The sequence below is a fragment of the Capricornis sumatraensis genome, chromosome 3, assembly GCF_032405125.1.
Source record: "Capricornis sumatraensis isolate serow.1 chromosome 3, serow.2, whole genome shotgun sequence".
Lineage (NCBI taxonomy): Eukaryota > Metazoa > Chordata > Mammalia > Artiodactyla > Bovidae > Capricornis > Capricornis sumatraensis.
Genome location: NC_091071.1, coordinates 49,769,436 through 49,796,886, shown reverse-complemented (window position 1 = coordinate 49,796,886; position 27,451 = coordinate 49,769,436). Strand labels below are relative to the sequence as shown.

Below are 27,451 nucleotides of genomic sequence, written 5' to 3'. Positions count from 1 at the left end.
GCCTCCTGGCTCCTGAGGCGGAGGCACAGGGCATGGGATGGAGGGGAAGGCCATGCACACCCCGAAAGAGCAAGAGAAGGCGGAGAGCTGGGCCGCGGTGGCCGCGGCTGACCTGGGAAGGGGTGGTCACGCTGATCTCGGGGACAAACGTGTCGTCAAACAAGCTGAGGATCTGCTCCTGCTTGACCTCCTTGGACGGGGTGTGTTTGGGAGGCGGAGGGACTGGTGGGCCTTTCCGAAGCTGTGGGTCGGCAGCAGGTGAGGGGGCCGCGTGGAAAGGCGCGGCGGAGCGTGGGGGTGGGGGAGACAGACAGAGACAAAGCCACGGTTAGTCAGCTCCCGGCCACGGCCCCGCCAGCAACCGAGGAACACAGACGAGGAAAGTCACTGCCCCCAGAACTCCGACACAGAGACCACAAGGGCCCCGGGAGCAGCCGAGGCCCGGCGGTCAGGAAGCCTGCAGAGAGAGAGGCGGGTCGGAGGGCAAGGCAGTGAATGACAGGAGAAAGGGAGAGAGCAAAGCAGAAAAGAAGGCAGGACGGGCCTGCCAGGCTGCCAGGGGCCGCGTCGGAGGGTCCGGCTCTCGCTGCCCTTGGTGGGGAAGCCGAGGAGAGGAACAGGCGCTGCGAGAGAGCCGGCACCCAGGCCCCCTGCCCTCTGCCCAGCCTCCTGCCCCCGCCCCCGGAGGAGCTGCAGTCCAGACTCAGGAGGCCGCCGTGGAGGCAGCATGTAGCCAGGGCCCCGCCGAGGGCCACACACCTGCCCACCAAGCCTGGGTTTCCTCACTCGTCAAGTTGAGGCGATAAGAGTATCCACCTCACAGGCTAGTGTGAGGACAATGGATGAAGATACAGAAAGGCTGGCGCGGGGTGCGGCCCAGAGTAAGTGTCCAAGTGTGGGCTCTCATCACCCTCTTAGCATCGCTCTCCTAATCAGCTGTGAAGCGGGCCTGCGCGGCCGGGAGCCTAGTGGCTGGTTGCAGGTTGCGGGGGGGGGAGGAGGGGGGCGGCAGTCAGCCCGTCAGGGCTCAGATGGGGCTGCACAGTGGACCCCACTCCTCCTTTCTCCCTTTCCGGCTCCTGGGGACGCCGCAGAAACCTGGAAGAAACTGGGTTGGGGGAGGGCCCTCACCGAGCCCCTCCTCTCGCCGGCCCTTTCAGGGTCCTGGGTGCCCCCTACCCCCGCAAGAAAGGAGGTGCGGCAGAGGAAGAGGCAGCCACCTCGGCAGACCCGGATGCTCTGGGGGCTGAGGGCCCTGGAGCCTGTGTCTCCGCAAGAAAGAAAGAGAGTTCAGCAGCCCAGAGGCCAGGGAGAGGGAAGAAGGGGTGCTGCAGCAGGGTGGGGGCAGACTGTCACAGAGGCCCCCGGGAGGGGCCGGGACCACAGAGAGGAGCCTGGGCCCACAGGGACAGGGACTGGAAGGAGCCGGGATGACGGCAGAGCAGGAAGAAGCAAGGAAGGGGACAGGCCACCAAGACAGGCACCTACCTGAGACGGGGACTTGGGGAGGGCAGCCCCGGGGGTGGCTGCGCCAGCCGGCTCGGGCTCATGGTTGACTCTGATCTCGGGCGTGGCAGCAGGAGAGCCGTCAGGCGGCGGTGAGGGGCTCTTGTTCCCTTTTGCAGGCGCACTGTCACTGCAGAGAGAGGAGGGAGAGAGAGCCCGATGGAGGGAGGTGGAGGTGTCCGAGAGAGAGAGGAAACGTGTGTGTGTGTGACAGGCTGTGTGCACCCACCAATGCCCCGGGGACCCGCGTATGGAAATGTGCGTGCACAAGTGTGTGTGTCCATGTAGATCCTGGGAGACTGAGGGTGCTCGTGTGTCCACAGACTCACTGTGAAAATATGACACCCGTGTGTGCTTGAGTGCGTGTCCCCACGCGTCCATGTGTGAGTGTGCACGAGAACAGGTGGAAATGAGGCAACACAGGCATGAGCACTGGGGACACGCAGACGTCTGCAGCAGGGCCTGCCCTGGGCACAGTGACAACCCCACCCCAGCTGGAGGAGCAGGGCGGGTCCCCGGGAGGCATCGCCAGGCGGGATCCCCAGCCTCGTGCAGGGGCGCTGAGCCCACAGCAGGAGAAAGCCAAACATCGTAGAAGCAAAGAGAGTGTCATCCGACACGGCACGCAGCAGCCCCTGTGCTCAGGGCGAGCCTGCTCCTCAGCCTGGCCCCAGGGGCCTCTGGGCCGGGCTGCCTGCCATCCGCCCCTCACCCCAGCCAGCCCCACCTCCAGGGCCCGGCTGCCCACCACACCAGAGGGGCTGGCTCCGAGCTCTTGCTCCTGCGGGTTCTCCCAGGTATCCTGGGTGACCAGCAGAGGCCACAGGCAGAGGGGCTAGATAAAGGGGGTGTCTCAGAGCCTGGATGAAGAGGGAGAAGCCATGTCAAGTCTCAGTACTGACAAGGACAAACGGCATGCACAGCCCACCACTTGGGCGCAAAGCGGGCATAAATAAAAATGTATGTTGTACTTGCCTGGAGAGACTCTAGAACAGTGCTGACCGAGACTGACCTACAGGGGTCTGCTCACATTTATGATTGAAAAGTGAAAGCGAAAGTCGCTCAGCCGTGTCTGACTCTTTGCGACCCCATGGACTATAGAGTCCATGGGATTCTCCAGGCCAGAATACAGGAGTGGGTAGCCTTTCTCTTCTCTAGAGGATCTTCCCAACCCAGGGGTCGAACCCAGATCTTCTGCATTGCAGGCAGATTCTTTACCAGCTGAGCCACAAGGGAAGCCCAAGAATACTGGAGTGGGTAGCCTATCCCTTCTCCAGGGGGACTTCCTGGTCCAGGAATCGAACCAGGGTCTCTGGAATTGCAGGTGATTCTTTACCAGCTGAGCCACAAGGGAAGCCCAAGAATACTTCGGTAGCCTATCCCTTCTCCAGGGGATCTTCCCAACCCAGGAATCAAACCGGGGCCTCCTGCATTGCAGGTGGATTCTTTACCAACTGAGCTATCAGGGAAGCCCATATTTTATGTTTATATGAAATAAAAATGCAGCTCCTCAGTCACACAGGCTACATTTTAAGTGCTCCCTGGACACATGGGGTGGATGGACACAGTGTTGGATGGGGCAAGTCCAGAAGGACAGACAGAAACTAGGCACCCTGTCGCCTGCCTGGGGGGTCTTTGCCTCCTTAATGACTGCATATACACCCAGGATATGAACACGCACACAGGCACACAGAATTCCTACAACTTGGCATGCTGCAGCGACTCTCTCCCCGAGCCTCCCAGGCCTCCCTTCCAGCGGATCCTGCACTCCTGTTCGGGCTGCAGCCCGAGAGGAACGTGCTCAGGTGGTCTGCCCACCCTCCCCGCCACCGCTGATGCCCACCGACACCTCTCTGCCCTCTGCCACCCCAACACACACCACACGAGGGAAGGCAGGTTAGGGGTTAGTGGCGCCCTCGGCTGGGCCAGGCGCATGCATGGGGGGTCTGGGGGCTGTCCTCAGAGGCCCCCACAGCACAGCACTCCCTACTGGTACCTGTTCTTCTTTCTGCGCAGCCGGGAGAACAGTTTAGTTTTCTTTCTGTTGGGGTGGATGGGACGTGGAGGCCTTCATTTGGGGGAATGAGGATGTGGGACTGGCCTGACCCCTTCCCTCGCCGGCAGCCCCTCTGTGCTCGGAGGAGGACTAAGGGCTGAAGCACCCCCGACTCCCTGGGGGTGAAGAGGCCCCAGGCCTGTTCACGATCCCTGCTGTCCAGGGCCAAGGCATTGGCATCTGGCCAGGCGCCCCGAGGCGGTGTTGGCAGAACGAGCAGCAGATGGCCCCTGAAGCAGAACCTGGGGGGTGGCTCTTGGCGGGACAGCGCCAGCAGTCCTCCCTGCCCGGGGTCCAGCCACAGGAGCTCAGGACCCGGGAAGGAGCCGGGTCAGCGGACCAGCATGGGGCCCTGGGAAAAGGCCACTGGGCTGCCCTGGGGGCCCCTCTGGAGTAAAGGAGGCTCACGAGCCTCCTCCGCAGCCCGTCCTTTCCTCTCAGACCAGCTGTTTCCCAAGGGCAGCCTGGCCCCCACTGCCTGCACGGCCCCCCTCCTCAACCACCCTGTGTGTGCCGCCTTGATCTCCAGGCAGGAAGGTGACCTGTGAAACCGACGCCCTGGGGCCTTCATTTCCTGCAGGGCAGCCTGTGGGCTGCTCCCGCACTATTTTCAGGGAGAAGTGGGGCAGTGGCAGTCACGGAATACTGACTGCCTTCCTCCTCCCCAGTTACCCCAAGAACCCGATGCAACCACCCTGCGTGGTCGATAAGGAGAGCGAGGCGCACCGCAGCTCCACCCCATGCTGTGACGCACGGCACCTCAAGGACAGAGATGAAGGGAAGCCCCAGGCTCGCTGTGGTTTCCCGGGGGCTGCGGACCAGGCGCATCCCCTCCTCCCTCGAGGTTTACCCCTCAGGAAGCAGGGCTCTCCTCCGTGCAGTGAGGGGTGGAAGGGGGCTCCCCGCTCCGAGGATCCCCTGAATCCTTCAGTCCCAGCCCTGCCTGCAAAGCAGTGGAGGCACCGCTTCCGGGCTCCACAGCGGAGGAAGCCAGGCCTGCCCTGGGGGAGCCACAGACTGCCCAGGGTCGCTCCTTCTCAGATGGGGCACAGCCAAGGAGAAGGGGCGCCTTCGCCTGCTCCCCTGAGCACAGGGAGGCCAAGCCAGAAAGGCCCAACCCACAGGGGACTGCAGGAAGACGCCTTGCCCCAGCCGACCGACACCTCCCTCAGCCCCCCAGCGCCCTCAGGGGACTCACACACCTCGGCTGAGCCTTGACTGTGAACGTGTTGCTCCCGTGCTGCCTCTCCAGACTGACGAGCACATCGTTGAGGTTCTGGTTGAGCTGCAGGAGGGCAGCAAGCAGGTTGGGTGGGGGCCGCCAGCCAGCCCCACCTCCCAGCGACATCCCTGCTTCTCTTCTAGCCTAGCCCTGCCCTGTGCCTCTGCCTGGACCAGAACAGGCTCGCCTCTCTCCATCAGTGGGAGCTGGGAGCCAGCACACCAACCCCAGAAAGAAAACCAAGGAGGAGGAGGAAGTGGGCCGCGCTGCTGAGCAGTCACGGTCTCCGGGGACCATCTTTCTCTTCTTTCTGCTCATAGGCACTTCCTAAAATGCCACATAAAGCTTGTACTGTTGTGTTTTGCTTGTTCTTTTTTTTTTTTCCAACTTTGCAAATGAACCGTTGATCCTAATTGCTGAAGGCTTTTGCCAAGATGCTTTTAGGCCACGTTACAGCTGACAGAGATTTCACCAAAAGCACCAGCAAGATGAGGGACTGACCCCATGCATCTTGTGATTCTGCTTACTGAAAATACTTCCCTCTCCTTCAGCCACTAGGAAGCCCAGAGCTGAATTTTCCTCCTGACTTTACAAATATTTTCTTCCCAAAACACATCTCTGTTTTTTTCTTTTAATTTTTCACAAGTTGTCTCATACTGAAGGGAAGAAGGAAAAGTAGGAAGGAAAAGGGGAAACAGGAAAAATCAGGCAGAAAACAATGCTCAGGGTGGTCCCTCAGGACAGGCCCCAAGGTGGCCAAAGCTCTTTTCCTGTCCTGGGCCTGGAATCCCCCATGGTCTATAGCCTCATTCTTCTGGGCCCTGGGGACAGTCAGGCCCACCCACGGCACAGGGAAGGAGGAAGTTGCCAACATGAAGTTTTTACACCTCAGCTTTGCAGTTTAACTGCGGTTTTCATCAAAATGAAAAGACAACAGCATAGGAATTTAAGCTAATCTGACCCCGTCTTACATCAGATTCCAGTAGGTAAGGCAAATCTGCTTTCATGTCTTAAGGAATATTTTAAAATTTTTTAATTGGAAAAGTTTTACTAATTTATTTATCTTCAGCCTACAAATTGGGAAACCACCACCATTTTCTAACACTGAGCTCCTTGGGCCAAGGCTGCCTGAGAACATTTCTCCAGTTTGAGGGCTATTGGCCCTGCCCAAGCAATGAGCAGAGAACTGGGAACAGGGCAGGGGCTAGGGCTAGACCCGTGGGGCTGGCTTGCAGCCTCCCAGAGCACCCAGCAGCTCCTACTGGGCCCTGACCCTGTTCCTCAAGGGCAGGGGCTCAGAGAGGGGGTGCTGCGGTAGCCTGCGTCTCTAACCCCAGCAAGGAAGAGGGAGCCGGGCCACCCTGTGCCTCTGACCCTGACCCTCGGCAGGTGTAGCATGGCCCCGGGTGAGGGCGTGGGGTCTGCAGGGGAGGAAAGGGACCTACCTTACTCATTTCCTTGTGGAAGTTTTCCTCCAGGCCCGCAATGCTCTGAAATGTGTTGACATAGAAACCCACACGGCTGCAGGACAGAGGGAAGAAGGGCCGGGTGGATTGCAGGTCAGGGCGGACAGCCCGGGAGAGCCTCACCAGCCCCAGCCCCGGGAGGGCGTGGAGCAGAGCAGCACAGCCCCGCAGCCTCCGGAGGGTGGCCGAGGCTCTGCCCGCCCCCTCCAGCCCCTTACCTGTTCCACAGGGATGGCAGCTCCTCCTGAAGATCCACATTCATCTCCTCAAACACCTTCTGCGCTTTGATGAGCTCCTCCTCAGCCTGGGGGGGGGGATGGGTCACTCCCCTCTGCGGGGCCTGAGTCCCAGCCAGCCCAGGCTAGGCCAGGCCCCCACCAAGACCTACTCTCCCCAGCACACTGGAACCAGGGCTCCGGGCAAGACAGGCTGAACCTGCCGTGGACGCCTGGGCAGACCTCCCCGAGCTCCTCCCCTGCACCCCGGGGCACGCCGGGCAGGGGCCGGTCAGCAGCCACGGCCAAGCAGAGAACCCCCGTCTGGTCCAGGTGCCCCAGGGGGGACCCGAGGAAGGAATGGAGCACACGAGAAGGCGCCGGCCAAGGGGACAAGGGGGCTGAGGCCCAGGCCGGCCACGAGGCCCAGACCCAGCCAGCTGGGACCCTGTCCCCTCACACTGGAGCCCCTCTCAGGCTAAGGGTCTGCCTGCTGCCCAGCTCTCTGGCCCTGGCCCATGCCGGCCCTCTGACTCCCCCTTCCCCTTTCCCAGGGCCGGCCTCCACCCCCAGGCTGACTTCACCTCCATGGCAGAAGCTTTCCGACCCTCTCCTCTGGCCCCTCTCTCCTCTGACCCCTCTCTCCTCTGACACTTCCCCAACAGAGGCAGGAGCTTGGGGACATGCGGAGAGCAGGGGAGAGGGCAGGCGAGGAGGGGGCTGGGCTGCTGGGCAGGGCGCCTGTGCCCCCTCCCAGGCCGGCCCGCGCCCTGCATGCCTGCACACACACACCAGTTGGTGGCACTAAGGCCCCATGGCAGAATCCTAGAAAGGCGGGAGCTGGGCGGAGGGCGGAGGTGAGTCACAGACCCCGGCCCCAGAAAGGGCTCTGCTGGCTCATTCTGGAGAGCGCTGCAGGAAACGGTGACTCAGGGGGGTGACTTGGATTCGGGGTCTGAGTCACAGCCCAGGAACGTGGTGGCCTCGCCCAGGAGAAAACTTCCCTCCAGCAGCCTCATGTTCTCAGGCCAGCTGGCCTGAACGCCAAACTGCTGCAGAACACACCAGAGCTGCCCGTCCCACTTAAGCCCACCCAGCTGTCCACGCAGCTTCAGGCACCAGGATCAGCCCAAGTCACATCCTATTCCTTCTGTGTCTGGCCCAGCCAGGATGACTAGGGAACTGGAGGGGAGAGGGGCCACTAGGCTCCTGACTCCATCACCTTCAGGTGGTTGGAACTTGCTAGACGGAGCATGAGCATCTCATCTAACTTTTTAAAAATCTCATTTAAAAGTTAAAGGGAGTATAAGAAATCAACGAAATGTCTCTAAATATGCATGCCTCCGGCCACACCTAGAATGGATCAGACCTCCTGCCCTCCAGGCCAGGAGCCAGATTATCCCTGCCTTAATTCTCTGAGAACCCCCGTGCCTGATGGGGGCTACCACCCTCAAAGCAGTGACTCCCACACTTCCAAATGCCAGAGCCTCACACGTCACGTGCACTTCCCATTCAAGTGCCTGCTGGCTGGTTCAAGTCCCACCTCCTCCAGGACACTGACCTCCCTGGCTTCCGTACCCACAGAGACCACCCCTCTGGTCCCCACGATGCTGGTCCCAACTCCCCGAGTGGACAAGCATGGATAAAACGGTGCAGACGGCACAGCAGTTCATAGCTGGACACCAAGCCCTGTTCACAGAGCTCAGCAATGCTGCAAAGGGCAGGGTGGCTTCGCTTGAGAGTTCCTAGAAGTCAGGGCCTGTCCTTTATTTCCTTTGAGTCACATGCTTCATATTCTGGCTCTTTCAGAAACACTAGCGGCGGCAGGAGGCAGGGGGAGAGCTGCCCCTTGCTGGGGAGACCTTGCAGCCTCCATGGCTCCACCACACGCCTCCACACATGGAGAGCAGCGAGACAGTGACGCCCTTGCCATGCAGCCTGTCACCAGGGTCCTGCAGGCAGCTTTGAGGAGACCGTGACGTGTGGAGAGCAGCTCGGAACCAGACCAGGGAACACCCAGAGCTGGCCAGCTCAGGAGAACACAGGCTCTGGAGCTGGTGCTGTCCCTCCAAAGTCAAGTCAGCCAGCAAGGGCGGCACAGGGCCCCAAGTACCCCAGCTCCCTGCCAGCCAGTGGCCTGAAGGCTCCCCAGCCCCCAGCCAGGGGTGAGGCAGGGTGAGGAAGAGAGAAGAGAGGCTCAGATGAAAACTGGATCCAAATGGGAATGTCAATTTGGCCAAAAGGCAAAACATCTGCCGTCCAACATCCAGAGACGAGATCCCCTGGCCTCTCCTGCCAATCTCCCAGGGTGGGGGGTGAAGGGGGGTATGGGACCCTCCCAGCTGGATCCCCAACCACACCCATCCCAGGAGCCCCAAATCAGCCACGGCCACCACCCCTGGCCCCACAGTCTCCCAGGAGCTTATCCCACTGGACTAAAATGTTCACCTGGCATCCTCCCAAGCCCATTTCAGGGAACGTTATGCAGAAATCCTGGCCCTGGGTCAGTGGCCCCATTATTCCCCCTCCAGCCCGAAGTCCTGAACTCTACAGGCGGGCCAGGCCAGTCTCCCGCAGGCTGACCTAATCCAGACCATCTCCTCCAGAACCAAAAGAGGTGGAGCTGTCACTCAGAGCCTCTAAAGTCAGCCCACAGCTCTGGCCTAAGAGAAATCAGGCAGCAGGGTGAATAAGAAATTGGGCCACGAGCCCATGCTAAACCCAGCGCTCTCCACATCACAGGTATTCAATACGTGTGAGTTGAAGATGATGAAATCAGAAGTGGCCCAGAAAACATGGGGCAGCTACCTGGATAGAAACCCAACCTCCTGAGTGGGGCCTGTCTCCTGCCCCCTCCCAGGACCACAAAGTGTTGCTACAGTCAAGTCAGTGTCACTGACTGAGAACCATGAGGCTACCTCTCCCAGGACACTGCTTCATGGTGCTTACCAGGACCCAGCCCACTCCCAAGTATTGCCAGGATAGTAGTATCACTTTTGTGCAAAGAGCCTCCTCCAGGAAGCCCTCCAGGACCACTGTGATATAGACTGTTTGCCCTCCGTGGAATTCCCAAAGAGCGAGTCCTTTTGGCCCCAGGTCTCAGTATCCCAGCCAGACTGAAGAGCCTTCTCAGCGTCCCCCCAGGGGCACCCTGGGGCCTATAGGTCCAAGGGTCACCATGACTCTGGCCAACTGTGGCAGGACCACCCACAGGGACCCCCAGTCCAGGGAGCTAGGAGAATTACCCAGGGCTTGAGGTGGGCGAGCCCCAACTCAATCACTAAACAGCTCTGGGAACTGGGCAGGGGATTCTGCCTCTCTGAACGGGTTTGTCTCCTCAGCAAACCCAGGTTAACCTCACAGTTCTTATGAGGTTTGAAGGACAACACGTTAAAGACACCACACCTGTCCCTGCAAGAGCCCTCACAGAGGACAAAGAGTCTGAGGCTTTCCTGGGCTCCTGGAGGCTAGGATTTCAGAGTTGGAGCCGGGATGACCAGAGGTCCAGGCGCTAGGACAGAGAGGGGCCATCCCTGGTTAACCGGAGCCCCTGCCCCCATCCGCATCCTCCTTTCGACCTCAGCTCTCTGAAGCAGGAGGTCTCCCAGCAGAGACATTTGAAAACAGCCCTGCCTCCCAACCGGGGAAAGAGTCAAGCCCTCCCCCACCCTGCCGTGGGGCTGGGCAGACGGGCACCCAGCACCACCCAGCACCAAGGGCAGGACAACAGACCAGAAGGCGCCAGCACGTGCAAGGTTAGAAGCCAGTGTCACCTGATTTCGGAGCAGGTTAGTTTGAGCTACGAGATGAGCCTGCAGTTTGCCTTGGCACCACTGGGGGGCGGCTTTCTCAAGCAGCGAGACAGGCTAGGGGTTGGGAGGGGAGGTCAAGGCCAAGGAGAGTAGAGAGAGAGGAGGGAGATGGGGAGAGAGAAACGACACAGACATTAAACACCACATCCAAACGTCTCCAGGGCAGTGACGGAGCCCTGCCACCCTCCAGAGGGCCAGCCCCCCACAGCAGGTAAAGGCCCCTGAGGCTGAGAGAATTAAGGGGAGCCCGGAGGAAGTGGGTGAACTCCAGCTGCAAAGCAGAATATGAAAATCGTTAGCAAGGGCAGACGGACTCAGCAAGCAGGTCCTGCCCTGGGGGCGCTCACTGCAGTGGAAATGTGGGTGCACCCCCCCACCCCCACCCGACCCGGCTTGTTCCAGCTGAGACAGGTTCATGTTGGATCCGGTGATGGAATTCCACTCGGAACACACCAGGCCAGGAGGGGCTGGGCCAGTGAAACCCAAGCCAGGCCTGCTCTCATCCTGGAAAGCGGCCTCAGGACAGGCGGAGGGGCCAGGGGACGGGCCAGGCGGGGGCCCCACCCATCAGGCCCAAGAGGGCTCCCACTCACTCGCCCTGTGACCTGTGACTCAGAACTAGTCACCGGCTGTGAATCCCTCTGCAAAGGGGGCCAAGGACCCTTGCCCGCCAGGGCGCAGTGACAAGCCTGCAGAGGGGGTGGTAGAGCACAGGAGGAGGGCCCCCTGCGGAGGCTCCCAAAGATTCTCCCCCAGCAGCCACCACGGCCAGCCTTACCTTAGCAATTTTGGCTTCATCCTTCTTTTTGGCGGTTTGAAGGGACTCGTAATGGTGCCGGGCACTGTCGTAGTCCACCAGCTTCCGCCCGCGCTTGGCGATACGTGACTGAAGTATGGAAGGAGGAGGCGGCTGAACAGGGCCTGGAGCCCATGCTGAGATGCTGACCCAGGCAAGGGGGCCTGGATGAACCCGGAGGGCTCAGGGCCACCGACCCCTGAGCTGACCCCTGAACCGACCCCAGGCTCAGCAAGTCTGTCTCACAGTTGCCTGAGACACTCGTGTGAACATTTCTGGCAGCAAAGAGCTCACCCCTTCAAGGCTTCTCTCCTCCTGAGCCACCCCACCAGCCTCCTTCCTGCCCTCCCTGTAAAACTCCTTCAGGAACCTTTGCACTGTGTGGCCAGGGGCCAGCACGGACGGTGGCCCCTCCAGAGGATGGGGCCCAGCCCCACGGTCACTACCTGAGCTTTAGACAGCTCGGCCTGTGTGTCGGGAGCACCTGGGGTCCCAGCTGCCTCCGTGGAGATCCTGACACACCGACTAGTCCTAACTCACCTGGGCACAGCAAGGGCAGCTGGCGTTTTGAACACATACAGTCACACAGATACATCCAGATAAGAGGCGACACACACAATGATACATACCTTCCCTTCCAAGCACACAGAGTCTCATACAGGGCATACAACGCCCAGGTCTTCCAGCCCCTTAATACACATCATCAGCCCCAGAGTCACTCCACAGTTACACGGCCCCACACGCACATGCTCCACGAGGTCTCTTTCCATAGCCCGGAGACCCACAGGTACAGGGTTTCCAGCTCAGAAAGGCCCAGGCCTGGGGACTGGAAGGCTAGCCCCAGAGGGAGCAGCTCCGGAGGATGAACTGGGAGGCGAAGGGGAGGCCTGCCTCCAGCCCTGGGCTGCCCACACGCCCCTGCACCCCTCTCCCACTCCCGCCCCCCAACACAGGCTGCCAGGCCGCAGCAGGGCGGAGGGCCAGAGCACCGCTCACCTTGATGTCAGGGAACTGGCCCAGGTACGTGTCCATGGTCAGCAGTGCCTGGTCCACCAGCTTCTGGTGGTAATCCATCCAGAGCAGGTCATTGTTCTGCAGAAGGCGAGAGCACAGGCGTGCACCCTGGGGTGCTGGGCTGCAGCAGGGCCAGCTCCCCCTCCCGGGGACCCAGGGGCCGTCGGCCCACAGCTGGGCGGCGCCTCAGAACCTCAGAATGGTGGTAGCGGTGGTGGCTTAGTTGCTAAGTCATGTGAGACTCTTGCAACCCCATGGACTATAGCCTGCCAGGCTCCCCTGTCCATGGGATCCTCCAGGCAAAAATACTGGAGTGGGTAGCCATTCCCTTCCCCGGGGGGTCTTCCCGACCCAGGAATCGAACCCGGGTCTCCTGCTTCGCAGGCAGATTCTTTACCAACTGAGCAATGAGGGAAGCCCAACCTCATCTATAAAACGGGGTCACAAGTCCTGCCTTTTCACAAGGTGACCTTGAGGATGAGATACGCCCAGGGCTGGTGGGGCCAGGGAGGGAGGCTTTCTAAGCCGGGCGGTACCACTCAGAGAGGAGAGATGGCTCCAGACACCACAGGAAACGCATCTCAGCGTGACAGTGTGTCAGAGGAGAAAATGACCCCCAGAGAGGGGAGGGGACTTGCCCAAGGGCACCCGGCACGTGGGAACCGGAAGGGCTGTTCCCAGAGGGTGCAGGGTGCGACGGGCGGCCAGTTGAGGTCAGAGGCCCCTCAGGGCAAGGACCAAGGCCGCTGGGCCCACACTCACCTCAGCGATTTTGCTTGCTTCATCCCTGCCAGGCCAGTCGGGCTCGTACACCTCCTGCAGACACTCGTTCAGCTTCTTGGAGGCCTCATGCATGGCTAGTGGGCAGATAGGCCACGCTGCAGGCAGGGCTGGTGGCAGGGGTGGGAGGGCAGGGGGTACCCTTGCCCCCACCCCTGAAGGCCCAGGAGGTATGTGGACATACCTGGCAGCCCTGCTCCCCTTCCCAGCTCTGCACTCATCAGCTCCACGAGGGGAAGACCCCTCTCTGTGTCCCAGGAAGCCCACCCATCCAGGCCGGGTCTGCCCCTTACCTTTGACCGAGGCCAGGTAAGTCCGGAGGTCCTTCTGCAGGCGGGTGCCCTCGGTCTACAAAGAGTAAGGGGAGGAGAAGGGGAGGGCCTGGAGCACAGCCCACACCTGCCCTCTGCCTCCCACACCCTGGGGACACCTGCCACGGAGGGGCTGCCCACTGCACAGCATCAGGGGCCTAGAGGAGACCACACAGGAAAACACCCTGGGTTTGGGGTACAGCGGTACTGCCTCTCTGGCCACAGACACACTGAGCTCCCACCCGGGGAGCCCTGTGCCTGAAGGGACATTCACCTTCTCTCCCAGGCACTATTCTCAGCCCTAGAAGGAAGGCAGCAAGACAGGGACCCTCCACCCTGGATGAGACACTGGAGCACAGCCTGTGTGTATGATGGGACCGGCGGGTGGCAAGCCTGCCCTCGGGCAACCATGAGCACAGGAAGATGATGGGGGTACAGGGACCACCCAGCACCTGGTCCTGAAAGCTTGGGTTCTGCCTGAGGCCAGTTGGCTTCCAGCGCATCCCACCAGAGACAGGGGGCCGGGGGCAGGCCTTTACAGGGTCAGGAGGGTTCTGATGGACAGAGGACGACCAGGTGGGGAGAGCAGAGATTCAGAAGGGGAGGCCTTTGAAAGGAGTGCAGAGAAGGGTGGGGTCGTGTCCAGGCCTCGCAGGACACCGGCCCTGTTGAGAGGGAAGACGCAGGGGAAAGGGGAAGCGGGCAGTGGCCCAGGGAGTGAGGCCCTCGGAGCTGGGAGGGCAGCCCCAGGGGCTTCCTGCAGCAGTAGGGCCAGCAGAGCGGTGAAACCACAGGTGCAGCCCCAACTCCCTCTGGCATCAGCACGAGGCAGGAGCAGGAAAGCTGAGCTCCAGGTGTGAGGACGGGTGAGCTGCTTGAGGCCAGCAAGGAAAGTCTGAGACTCCCGCCAGGGAGATGCTGAAGTTTCCAGAAGCCGTGTGGAATGCAGGAGAAAGCACACACAGGCTGTGGGGCTGTGGAGACCCAGCTCTGGCCCTTACTAGCCACATGTGTGTTCAGGCACTTCAGCCGTGTCCAACTCTGTGCGACCCCATGGACTGTAGCCCGCCAGGCTCCTCTGTCAATGGAATTCTCCAGGCAAGAATACTGGAGTGGGTTGCCATTTCCTTCTACATACTAGACATGTAACCCTAAAAAAGTTCCTGAACCCCTCAGAGCCTCAGTCTCCTCATCTGTCAACCAGGTCAAATGACCCTGGCCCTGGAGACCGCAGGCACATGCGCGCGGAGCAGCTGCAGGGCGCCCGGCACATCGCAGGCGCCGGAAGTGGCTTCACGGTGGCCATGAAGAGCAGCCTCGGGGGGTGGGCTCTACACTGGGCACCAGATGAGTGCGGAGGGGCACACAAGGGAGCCAGCCCTCTGGAGGGCCGTGAATGGCTGAGCCTGGGGCTGACCTCCTGGGCCCCCAGCAGCCCATGCCTCAGGGACACCTTGTTTGGAAGTCCCGCTCTCTGAGGGAGGCCTAAACAGACCACGGCAGCAAGCCGTAGTCCCAGGAGACCTGTGCCCCTGCAGAGCTCCACCTGCCAGCCTGGAGCTCCTGTCTGAGACAAAAGTGGTCTCCACCCCGGTCAGTCAAACAATGCCCCTGCCGAGAGCAGGCCAGGATGCGGGCCCCAGGCATGGGCCCACCGCAGCACCCTCAGATCTCTCCTGCTCCCCTGCAAACAGGGCCCCTCCTCCTGGCCAGAGCCCTCTCCTGCCCTGAAGTGAACTGGGGCAACAGTTCCTCACTGGGGCCAGAACATCCCACACATAGCCTCTCGATACCAGGCGCCACCTGAGGAAAAGGAAGCTGAGAGGCTCCGAGACTTGCCCAGGGGCACGCTGGTGCAGGCAGAGCTGGTGAGGACCTCCAAGGCCCGGGCACGTGGGCTGCAGTTTGCTGAATCGGTCTTGACAGGGCCAGGAACACAGGCAGCTGCCTATTCATTACAACGAATGCAGCCGTGGGACACCACACAGAGAGGGTTGCAGGGCATCACACTAAAAACGGAGACCCTCTCCCAAACTCCTTCAGTCCCCATGGAGTATACAACGCTGGCCATGTAGGAATCTCCCGAACGTCCAAGTTCAATGCTGATTAGAGTAGGAAATCAAGGCCAGCCCACAAGCACTCACACCTCCCTGGAAGCCCATCAGGGTCACGCGTGGGCCCGAGACGGGGGCAAGAGGAAGGGTCTACCCCACAACCCATGTAGCTTCCCCAGTCTTAGCAATTAAGTGCGGTGGTGGTAGAGACGAGGATTTAAGTGTACCTATGATGCGATGCTCTTGTATTCATCCGATGTCAGAATCTTCCAGACCCAGCTTCTCTTCCCATCAAGCCTCATCAGCTTGCTCCCCTCCCCACTGTCCCCCAACATCTGTCTACAAGGCACCCAGAGAAAGGGGTCACCCACAGGGCGGGTTGCTGTGCTTGCCCAGGCTTCAGGCTGTACCAGGGCCCCTTGTGCTTCCCAAACAAGGCCATGCTGTGAGCAGGCACACTGGGCACAGATGTGCAAGGGATGCCCGGAGCCCTGCCTCCCCTGTGCCAACTGCAGCTGGTCCCTAATGTCGACGTCCCCCCCGCCGGGGCCCCCAGCCAGCTGCTTCCTCAGGCGGCCCTGGCGGCAGGCTACCCTCCACCCTGGCTCTGAGAAACATCTCTCCGGAGATCCCTGAGCTCTAACCATATGCCTTGCAGAGCAGCTGGGGGAAGGAGAAAGTTCTGGAGCCACTGCCCTCAGCCTGCTCTCCTGGCAGCCCAGGACTAACACCAGGTGTGGCCCCACAAGCCGGCCAGCAGGCACTCCACACCCCCCACACCCCTCCAAAGGCTGTCCCCCAACTTCCTGACATCAGCCCCCATCTTCCTGGGAAGCGCTCCCTGCATGGACCCCTCTGGCTCCAGCCAGACTCCTGCACCTCTGTAGTCAGTGCCAGAGGATCTCTACGTGAGAGCCGGGGATGCCCACTTGGAGGAGAGCCCTGGGTGGGCCCTGAAGAATGAGAAGGAACCAGACCTGCCCTATCTCATTGACAAATAGCAACTCTGAGCCCTGGGGAGCCAGGTCCAGGCGGTCCCCTAGGAGGAAGAGGCTGGGCCATCTGGAGGACCCAGAATGGCTCCCAAGAATCTGAGCTGGATTTAAAGCACTTGGGTAGGTGAGAGTGTGAGTGAGCCCTCCAGGGCTTCACAGAGAGGACAGGGCCAGGGATGCCAAACCTGAAGTTGAGTGGGCTCAGAGGGGCTATGTAAACTGGGTCCCTGTGAAAGCAGGCAGCAGCAAGGCGACCCACCTCCTCTCCTAGGGCCCACCCCCAGAAGAAGAGCTGGGGGACGCGTGTCCTTGAAGCCCAAATTCCCGCCATCCCTGGCCCCGACTCACGCTGGCCCACTAGGCTTGGCGTTTCCAGATGAAGAGCAGGGCTCCCCATGCCCAAGCTTCACCTTGCCTTTCCCAGGGCTCCCCACGCCCTGCAGCTTTCTGAATTCACTTCCCTGAGAAGAGTGATCCTCACTTAGCGACCCTTTCTAAATCCTGAACCTCACCCCAGGCCCCAGACACCCCCACACACCAACCAAATCCAGAACTGTCCAGTTGCCCTAACTCCTAAGGGAGGGTTACCCTGAACCTCAAACGAGACCTCATATTTGCCCACTCCTGCTTCTGCCCTCGGCCCCTGAGAAGCTGACCACACCACCCAGAGCACCAGCTCAAATGACCAGCGTATCCACAGCCAGCGAGCCCAAAGCACTGGCTATCTTTAGCCCTAGCTTCACTCCCCAGCTGCTCTGGGCAAGGATCAGTGACTGCCTGCCAAAAGCCAGGGAGCTAGAGGGGACTTCGGTGTTCTTCTTCAAGCCTCCACTTTGAAGGTGAGAAAACTGAGGCCCAAGGGGCGAGCGGTCACCCAGAGCCAAACAAGCAGTCTCTGCTATGGGCTTTGAAACACCTCCCATTACTGGCCTCGGGGGACAAGTAGCCATGGGGGCTTCCCATCCTGCTCTGAGGAACCCCTCAGTTGAGCTTCTCTGGCAGGTGAGGGCAACTTGGCCCTGGGCCCTCTCCCAGCATGTTCCCCTACCCTCTCCCAGCACGCACACTTGCCCTATCCCAGCATGCCCTCTGATCCTCTCCCAGTAAGGCTCCCCGGCCTTCTCCCAGCATGCTCCCCGGCCTTCTCCCAGCATGCTCCCTGGCCCTCTCCCAGCATGCTCCCCGGCCCTCTCCCAGCATGCTCCCCGGCCTTCTCCCAGCATGCTCCCTGGCCTTCTCCCAGCATGCTCCCCGGCCCTCTCTCAGCATGCTCCCGGCCTTCTCCTAGCATACTCCCCGGCCCTCTCTCAGCATGCTCCCCAGCCTTCCTACCATCATGCTCTCCGGTCCTCTCCCAGCTGCTCCCAGCCACGGGCCAGTGGGCTATCAGAGTTTTTCAAAGGAGGGCCCTTCTCCCAGGGGTTCCCTTCCAGCCACAGAAGCATTGGTGGGTATCTTCTGTGCTTTCTGAGGCCTCAGATGTGGACCAGGAGTAGGAAGAGGCCTGGTCCCTCCCAGCCCCCAGTGTAGGCCCACCAGCCCCTTTCCTAGCAAAGCTTAGATCTTGACCTCACTGCCAACACCCATGCCCATTCCTGTGGCCTCTTCTGGCCTCCATGCCTGTCTTTCACTCACTGGGACTGGTCTACAGAAGCCACAGAGCCATGGCCCAGCTCTCTGTCCCTGCTTCCTTGGCCTTTCCCCGGGAGGAGAGAATCACCAGAGTCATTTCACTCCCAACTTCTACTATCTTCAGATACAGTCAGCAAAATGGCTTATTCTAGACTTAGCACATCTGAGGGGGGAATGTCTCGGGTACAACCCCCAGTCAAGGTATTTAGGGCCCTTTGGGGTCAGAATGTCCTCCCTTGGATATAACCACTGCCCCCAGGCTGTCCACATAATTAAGGCCCTTCTGTCACCAGCCCTTCGTCTATAAAACGAAATGCTACAGGTGCTCTTTAACTCACTTGCAGTTTTTAGAACCAGAGAAGTATGAGTCTGAATCCACTCCCAAAGCTGCAAGGCCTTGGGCAGATTAACCAACTTCTCTAAGCCTCAACTGCTTCATCTATGAAAGGGAAACAGTGGTGCCAGTTGACTTACAGGGGTGTCAGAGGGATCCGCAAGCCATCTACAAATGGCCCGGCCTGGAGCCTGCCACTCGGCCAAGCACAGTCGACACTCAGCGGGTCCCCAATGAAACCCAGTCTGCTCCGCTCCCGTGTTAAACCTTGCAGATGCCACTCTCCTCACAGGACACTTCTAGAGAGCCCACCTGCCTGGACATTCAAGGTTGTCCAGAATCTGGCCATGATCTGACGCTCGCTCCCACTCCCACCCCGCCCCAACCTTACATCTTACCTAAAGTAAACCCCCACACTCCCCCCTTCCCCTAGTCCATAGCCAGCGCCAGTGCCCCCTCCTCCAAGAAGTCTTCCATGACTCACCAGCCCGCACTGATCCCCTCTCAAGCTCCTCTACTCCACAAATGCATCTCTTGACATTTCCCACCTGGCAGCCACAGTTCCATCTTCACAAGCTCCCGAAGGCCAAGGGCCACCCATACTCACCAGCTGCTTGTTGAAATTCTGAACACACTGTTCAAACTGCTCATCCTTCGTCTCATCCGCCTTGCCCAGTTTCTGGAGGACCTTCCAAGGCAGAGGGAGAAGGGAAGAATGTTACACTGAGAAGGAAAGTGGCCAAACCAAGAGCACCAGGTCACCAACACCACAGACTCCTCTCCACCCCAGCGGGGTTCTGGGAGGCCCACGGCCAGGATCACCCAGCCCAGGCCACTGGGACCACCAGAGGGCTTGTGGTTGCTGTGACCCCCAAGGGCAGCACTGAGATCTCTCCCTCCTCTCCTCAGGGCTCACCCATCTGTTAAGAGGGGGTGCGCAGGACAGGCTTGCTGTAGTGATGGAAACCAGGAGTACGAGGGGTTGGGTGCCCCTCCCAGCTAGTAATACACCACAGCCCTGGCTGCTACACCCCAACCTGGCAACTGAAAAGTGAGCCAAACACCAGGGGGCTGGCAGGGGTGGCCCCACCTCCCCACAAGACTCCATTTCTTGGGCCCACTGCTAGCGAATCCCAGAGGGAGGTAATCACTCCAGGACCAGGAGGGGAGAGAGAGCTGGCGGAGGGTCACTAGCAGTCAGCTTCCAATCCGCCTAGATTTCCAGTTGAGACCCATTCTAGCCCGTATCTAGACGCCCTCCCACCCCCTGGCACTCACACTAGCACACACACATTCACGCACACAGAGGCACCCAAGAGCACGTACACACGGGCTCACAGACACACACCCTATTCCCGACATCTCAGAGGCTGACTCTCCCCTCGGTGAGTCACAGCTGTCCCTTCTTGGTGGGGTCAAACAGAGGACGTGGCAGGCACAGGTGGGAGATGAGTGGGTGAAGGCAGAGAGAGACCCAGAGTCTGGAGAGGGAGAAAGCTCTAGAAAAAGAAGAAGGTGGACAGGGAGCCTGAAAGCCCCGAGCAGAAGGGCTGGCCCACCAGGTTCTCCCAGACTCCCAGCTCCCAGCTCCCGCTGACTCCAACTCCAGAGTTCTCTACGGTCAGAGAGAGAGGGAATGCAAGAAGCAAGGATGGGTGAGGGCAACAGGGGACGAGCAGAGAAAACTAAGAGATGGGGCACAGATTAGGCAGAGAGAGGGTGAAGTGTGCAGGGAGAGAGGGGGGCAGAGGCTCCCCTCCACAGGCCTGGGCAGGCACGTCCACAGGAAGCAGAAGGGACAACGTGGAGATGAAGGTCAGCACAGAGTGACCCAACCAGCAAGAGTAAGAAGCAAGAGGTGGCTCTGGTCAGGGGCGGCAGGTGGAGGAGAGAAACAGGTGAGCCCCCAGCAGGGGTGAGCTCAGACGGGGTTGGAACACCACGTCAGGATCCTGGACGGAGGAATGCCCAGTCTCAAAACAGAGCCGGGACCCTCCTGAACCCCGACTGACCCTAGGATGGCCTGCGCTGCCCTGCTCCCCTCCCACACCTGCCCAGGAGCCACAGTGGGCCAGTCAGCTCTCTGACCCTCTCTCTCATCATGTAATGAATTCGGCCATCTCTTGCCAGGCACTTGCTCTGTGCCCTGGGCATCTCTGCTGGGGAAGCCGATCAATCAGACAAGGGTCCATTCCCAAGACAGAGGGAAGTACATGAGATCGTATCCAGCCTGGGTAATCAAGGAAAACTTCCTGGGAGAAGTGGCAGCTCAGACTGAGAGGAGTGCGGGCCGCAGGAGGACCAGAAAGATGAGGTCCATCGTCAGGGAATTTCAAGACACTCAAGGTGACCAGAGGTCGCAAAGGATAGAGAGGAAAGGCGGTGGGGAGCGGCGCACATTGGGGAGCAGCCCCCAGTAACTCTGTCAGGACACTGTCCATCAGGCAAGGGCAACCGGATGCCAAGTGTGACAGTGAGCTGAGCAGAAAAGCAAAACCAAACCACGAGCAAGAAGACGGGCCCTTCCCTCAATCCAGGCTCCCCCTTCCCTTGGCAGCCCCATGGGAACAGGGTGGAGCTTCGGGGGTGCCTGGCCCACTTGACCCTGAGCACGGGCAGGTGGCTCACCCCCATCCACGCCAAGGAGAGAAATGGACCGCCAGGTGGGAAAGAAAGAACTTCCAAAAGCCAGCACGGCCCACCGGAGCAAACCAGAAGCTCCCAGGGAGCAGGACCAGAGCCTGGCCGGCCCTCAGGCAGGAGGACTGGGAGGTGACGCTACCTACCCGCTGCCTCTCCTTCTCCCTGCGGAGACGCTCGCGATCAGAGGAACTGCCAGTCCCCTCCCTGCCGTCGGGGTGCCGAGGAGGCCAAGGCCCCAGGTGTCCACACCTGGCTCCAGGCATCAAACACAGCCGTGTGGTTCACCAGCCAGCTGTAGCCACCAGTAAGACCTTCAGGCCTCGAGAAAGAGGCCAGCCATAGTGACAGGCAGTTAGAAGAACCCTGAGAAAAGGGACTCTTACCGTCTCTCTGAATCTCAAGCATCTTGTCAAGAAATAGAACATTAGCACCCACCTTAAGGCTTACGTGAAACACGTCTCCATATCTAGCCTATAACAGGTACTCAAGTACAGGGCTTTCAGAGCTGTCTCTACACAGCTGAGTGCCGGGCCTGACATGAACCCACCCTCCTAGTCCAGATGGATGGCACCCCAAGATGCCAGACAGAAGGCAAGTACGCACACTATGTACTCAAATACACAGGCAGGCAGGTGGACACAGCCAACTCCTGTTCATCCTTCAAAACCTCGCTCAGGTGACACGTCCTCTGCGAAGCTGCCCTCCCCCTCCTCCCCCAACTCTACTACTTAGGGCCTGGGTCCAGCTCTCCTCATTGCCTGGGGGTCTGCCTCTGGCCCCACCCAAGCCTGCACAGCCTGGGGTCGAGGCCAGTGTCCAGCCTTCCTGTGTCCCCAGCTCACCAACAGGGCTGACCCCGGGGCCGACACACAACACGCTCTCATCTGAGCTGTGAACTTTGAGGTCAGAGGCACGACCTAGAACAAAAGAGACTGTCTCTCAGTTTCCTGTTACGTAAGATGAGAGGGTCTATATGGAGAACACTCGACCTGACACGCAGAGAGCTCACCACGAAGGTAGCCATTGGGATCAGGGGTTAGACCTGGCATTCACACGAATCTGAGGCCTGGTCTCGAGGAATCAGTTGGCTCCAGTGGGTCCCACTGGGCCTGCAGGATGCTGCAGAGGGGGGTGACCAGCACGGCTCTGCGTGAGCTCCAGCCAGCTGCTCACCTCGCCTCTGATAGCTCAGTGCCCGCCTGTGACATGGGAGCGACCACCGTACCCATGGCACGGGGAGGCTCAGTGTGTGTGTCTTGTTTCCTCCTCACTGTACCTGCCTCGCGCCACAGAAAGGAGGAGGAGGGCACACACCCTGCGGCCCTGTCCTCAGGGAAGCTCCCAGTGCGGCTACGGGGAGAAACAAGCTGGGCACCACCCACCCCAGGACAGAGGCCGGGACTAAACTTGGTGCAGTGAAGCCCCACAGCCCCGACGGCTGCGTGTTTCCCACCCTCCAGAGCACGGCCCCTGCTGCACCCCAGACACTGGGAAAGAGGCCTTTCCCACTGGCCCCGGGGGCACCCGGACCACACCCTATCCTGCCCTGCCACCTAACAGCTGCTGAGCCCTGCGCGATCTGTCCCCACACTCACAGGCCCCAGGGCAGCTCTGTCCAGCCGCCACCAGGGCCCTCACCTGGGACACACACACGCTCAGAGCCCTCGCCACGCCAAGAGGGGAGCCCTGGCCATAGGCCTGGGGGACACAGAGGCCATGCTCCGTGCGTGGGGCCACCCTGCGTGGGGCTCGGCCAGCCACTGCGGGCAGCAGGAGGGCCGCCGGGGCTCAGGGGATGCCTGGCGGCTGAGCCAGGTATCAGAGGCAGGGCAGGAGTCAGGTGAGGAGGGGCCTGGAGGCAGTAGGCTTCCCGATCCCTGCCTGAGGCTACAGAGATCCGTGGGGGCGAGGCAAACACCCCTAAGTCACACTAGTCTCGCTTGTCTCCCTCGTGATAAACAAAGGGACAGTGTGACAGGGGACGGGTCACAGCCCCACCACACCGAGGTGGGAGCTGCTCAGCCCCAGCCCAGCGCAGTCCAGGAAGCCTTATTGGTGGCCCTGCTCCTATCACCACATCCTCAGTGCAACCACGGCCGAGAGGGGCTGAAAACCTCGGTATGACCAATCCCCAGCAGCGCCGAGTGAGGGGAGTTGGTGGCAGAATGAGCCTCCTCCTGACAACATCTGCGGGCCAGCCTGTCAGAGGCTGGGCTGTGACTCAGGGCCGGGGGGCCCTCCCGGGGCAGGGCAGGAGGCCCACAGGACACGGCTGAGCACCTCTGAGTACCAGGGCTCAGGGACAGCTTCCTGCATGCCCCTCCCCAGCCTCTCCCACAGCCCACAGGCCTCGGCTGCGGGGTCTTTCCAGGCCCGCTCCTCTGCTCCTGGCCAGCCAGTGAGCCAGAGGACAGGCCACCCATGGGGACAGCTTCCACACAGCTGTGCTACGCACCCGGCCACCAAACCCAGAAAGGGCGCCCAGGGCTAGTGTCCTTCGAAACAGGGGCAAGTTATCACTCACTGCTCACCCAGCACAGCACTTTACAGACCCCACACACCCCTCCTCCCAGCTACGGTCTCTACCTTCGTGGGACAGACGACAGGCAAATCAGGGCACCTAGGGCCTCACACTCAGGAGCAGGCAAAGGGCTTCTCCCAAGCTCCGGACTGGAAGAAACCCACCCAAACTGGAGGTGGGGGGCACCCAGCAGACCTGGCCCTCTCCACGCCACCCCAGCTGGGCCAGCAAGGGCAGGGGAGCACGCCCACAGGCCCTCAACCCTAGGCTGACCCCAGGAGCCCTCTGGGACCCCTCTTTGCCCTCAGAGCATGGCAGCCCCCTACCTGTGTGGGAACACATGCCCACATCTGGGCATGTGGCACAAGGTAAGAATAAGCACTTTCTAGAAGCCAAGGTTGGGGAAAAGAGCTGAGCCTGGAGGCCCAGGAGGGAAGCCCCAGTCCCCAGGCTCTGGGCCAGACAGGAAAAGCTCTTCTAGCGACCAGCAGAGATGAAGGACCACCCCCCCCGCCATCCAGAGCATGCCCAGCACCCCCGTCCACACTCTTTCTCACACACACACAGACAGCTCCCCCAGCACCCACCACCCAGCGGCTGAGACCCCAGGGGGCCTTCACCTTCCTCATCATCTCCCGGCACTCCAAGGCCACGGCCTCAGTCGAGGTTGGTCGCAGAATGAGCTGTGCCGGGCGGCTGGGCGTCACTGTCGTACTTCCTCCTCCCCCGCCGACAAAGCCTGCGGTCGGGACCACAGCAACAGGATGCACGCCCTCACAGGCTCACAGAGGCTCCCAGGTGGGCAGGGGCGCATGGACAGACACACAGACTGTCTGGGTGATGGGTGGGCAGGTGGAAGGCTAGCCTTTCCCATGGGTCACACAGCTGGGATACATTTGGAGGGAGACACCTCAAGAGGCAAGAAGGGGCCATGAGAATTGGACCAAAGGCCAGCTGGTGACTGGAGCTGTCCCCTCCCCTGGTAGACATGCCAGGGTAAGACACTCCGCCCCAAGTGCCCACGGCCTCAGGGTCTCTGGCTCACTCCCTGACATCTGAGGGGTCCCCCTGTCTCCTGCCCACCTGCTCAACCCTCCCGCGCACACACCTTGCCCGAGAGCTATGCTCACAACTGGCCTCACGGTCCTCCTGCCCATATGGTGCCCAGGCACCTGGCCCCCGTGATGGACACTCAGTCCCACACTCCTCCCAGCTTCCCAATAACCCAGGAGCCAATCGGGCAGGGCCTCAGCAGAGCCAGGAGAGAGTAGGGAGCGTTAAGCCCCAGCCCACCAGGTACTGCCACATTGCATAGGCCCCCTCCCCAACTTCTAGTCTCAAATATAAACCCTATAAACTGCAAAAGAAGTTGGAAGAATAGTACGATAGACTGCCATCTGTCCTGCCCTCAACTCACCAACTGTCACCAGGGGCCACCTTTACTTTCTCTCTATTTAAATAGTCTGGTTCGTTTGTTTATATGTGAGCCCAACCCCTGGAAAGGAGCTGCAGACATCATGACCTTTAACCCAGTCCTTCACGCCTAACTACTTTGGCACATTTCCAAAGAATAAGAATATTCTCCTAAACCCCCGTAATGCCAGAGAGCACCCAGTGTTTACTCTTGTTACTATTATCCAGCACACGTCCACGTGCAAACACGCCTACTTGTCCCCTCCATCTCCCTTATGTTTGCGTTATTTGTTTTTTGATCTGGGATCCAAATGTGGTTCACACACTGCTTTTTGAATTGAAATATAGTTGCTTCAATCCTAAAGGAAATCAATCCTGAATTTTCATTTGAAAGACTGATGCTGAAGCTGTAACTCCAATACTTTGGCCACCTGATGCAAAGAGCCGACTCATTAGAAAAGACTCTGATGCTGGGAGAGATTGAAGGGAGGAGGAGGAGGAGACGACAGAGGACGAGATGGTTGGACGGCATCACTGATTCAATGCACATGAGTTTGAACAAGCTCCGGGAGATGGTGAAGGACAGGAGCCTGGCGTGCTGCAGTCCATAGGGTTGCAAAGAGTTGGACAGGACTGAGCTACTGAACAACAAGAATGGTTGATTTACAATGTTGAGTTAGTTTCTGCTGTAAAGTGATTCAGTTATACAAACATATATATGATTCAGTGTATATATATATATATGATTCGATATATATATACATACACCCACATATTCCTTTTCATACTCTTTTCCATCATGGTCTACCACGACATACTGTGTAGAGTTCCTTGTGCTATACGTGCATGGATGCGTGACCAGTCTCTTCAGTCGTGTCTGCCTCTGTGCGACCCCGTGGACTGTAGCCCACCAGGCTCCTCCATCCATGGGATTCTCCAGGCAAGAATACTGGAGTGGGTTGCCATGTCCTTCTCCAGGCAATCGTCCCAACCCAGGGATAAACCTGCGTCTTTCGTGGCTCCTCCATGAGAGGCAGATTCTCCACCCACTGAGGGATGGCCCTCCGCTATACAGTCGGATCTTATTGTTTACTTAGAGTTGGTCTGCTAACCCCGAACTCCCGGGGGACCGCCCCCTCGTGCCCCTCGCCCTCGGAAGCCACGAGTTTGCTCTCTGAGCCTGTTTCTGTTTCACAGGTGGGTTCGTTTGCACCTTCTTTCAAATCCCATGTGGGTGATGTCACACGGCATTCACCTTCCTTTCCGACTTCCTTCACTTGGCATACGCACTGCACTGGGTTGTCGTCGCGTCTCCTGTCTCCTTCAATCCAGAATACTCCCCACACCTATTCACTGTGCATTTTGGTTCTCTTTCACTGTATTGACAGTTTTTTACTGGAGCCAAGTTGACTTACAATGTTGCGTTAGTTTCAGGTGTACAGCAAAGTGATTCAGTTGTAAGAGATATATATATTCTTTCTCAGATTCTTTTCCTTATAGGTTATTACAAAATACTGAGTATCGGACCCTGTGCCAAACAGACATTTTTTTAAGCATGCAAACCAGTCCCGTGGAGCATGACCTACACTCTAGGTTCATCTGCTCACTTCCTCGTGATTGAGTCCAGATTAAACATCGTTTTGGCAAGCATACTACAGAGGCAACGTGTCCTTCAACAGCATCACCTCGGGGCGTCTCCTGCTTCCGGCGCTGAGCTTGACCACATGCACAGGTTGGGCAGTGTTTGCCAGACCTCTGGTGTGACTAAGGTGACTTTCCTCTAGGTAATTAACTAGTCATCTGAGGGTCGATACATCATCCCTGCATGAATGTTTACAGCCAGTAACTTTTTACCTGATGCCTTTATGTCCCTTTAATACTCTACTACTCAAAGTGGGGTCCATGAACCAACAGCATCACAGCCCTTTGGTCATCTGGCAGAAATGCAGAATTTCAGGCTCTGCCCTGGAACTGTTGGATTTGACAATGCGTTTTGACAAGACCCCTTATGCCCTGTGTGCAAATGAAAGTCTGAGAGGCTCCGCATCTCTCATCTCTGCCGGGACTAACTGTTATTGAGGGCCTCTACCCTCCTCCATATTACCTGGTGTTCTATACAGGTCATGTCTTTATAGCGACATCATTATGGACTCTTGCCTCCATTTTGCATTCAATGTTTTATAGCCTATTACTATCATTATTCTTTTTGATGTTCAAACTGTCCTAAATTTGGCCAGTGGGAGCCTGAGGAGGTGCCTCCACTAGTCTTTGGGCATGTCCTTGTTTCCTCACACTGTGACATGTTCCATGCTCAGGGGGGTATGTCCCTGCCCTGGGCCTACAATCAGCCCTTTCCCAAAGAAGCTCGGGTTCCCTTCAAGGAGAGGTGTGCTCACTGCTTCTGGGCATCTCAGTCCTAGTCCTTTCTTGCCGTTTTTATGCCTGGCCTCCTCTGAGTATTCTCACCCCTACTTTAGAAATGAGAAAAGGAAGGAATTTGGCCACCGCTCAACCCCAGGAGAGTCTGGTAGCTTTGTGGTCGCCGAGCAAGTGTGGCTCAGATCTCGTCTGCTGTGGCAAGTGGGCTGGACTCAGGGCCCTAGCAGCTGCCCGCTGGGTCCGTCACTGGGTCACGGTTGAGGCCACACCACCCGCTGACTGATCCCTGGGGATGCAGAGGG

The 27,451-nt window shown here is 59.3% G+C and overlaps 1 protein-coding gene across 15 annotated transcripts in view; it reads right to left on the bottom strand.

The window, feature by feature from the left end:
- BIN1 (bridging integrator 1) overlaps window positions 1–27,451 on the bottom strand; it is a 54,930-nt gene that overhangs the window by 8,074 nt on the left and 19,405 nt on the right. For 3 of the 15 annotated variants that reach the window (XM_068968220.1, XM_068968223.1, XM_068968227.1), the window contains exons 2-11: window positions 18,801–18,881; window positions 13,161–13,215; window positions 12,850–12,944; window positions 12,070–12,165; window positions 11,056–11,163; window positions 10,239–10,331; window positions 6,469–6,554; window positions 6,230–6,305; window positions 4,765–4,847; window positions 1,489–1,636 (exon numbers count right to left, since the gene is read on the bottom strand). In XM_068968220.1, coding sequence (XP_068824321.1) covers window positions 1,489–1,636; window positions 4,765–4,847; window positions 6,230–6,305; window positions 6,469–6,554; window positions 10,239–10,331; window positions 11,056–11,163; window positions 12,070–12,165; window positions 12,850–12,944; window positions 13,161–13,215; window positions 18,801–18,881 — 921 coding nt within the window. Of the gene's footprint in view, window positions 1–112; window positions 242–1,488; window positions 1,637–3,502; window positions 3,548–4,764; window positions 4,848–6,229; window positions 6,306–6,468; window positions 6,555–10,238; window positions 10,332–11,055; window positions 11,164–12,069; window positions 12,166–12,849; window positions 12,945–13,160; window positions 13,216–18,800; window positions 18,882–23,977; window positions 23,990–27,451 lie in introns of those variants that run through there. The other 12 variants (XM_068968219.1, XM_068968221.1, XM_068968225.1 and 9 more) reach the window with 6 other exon arrangements.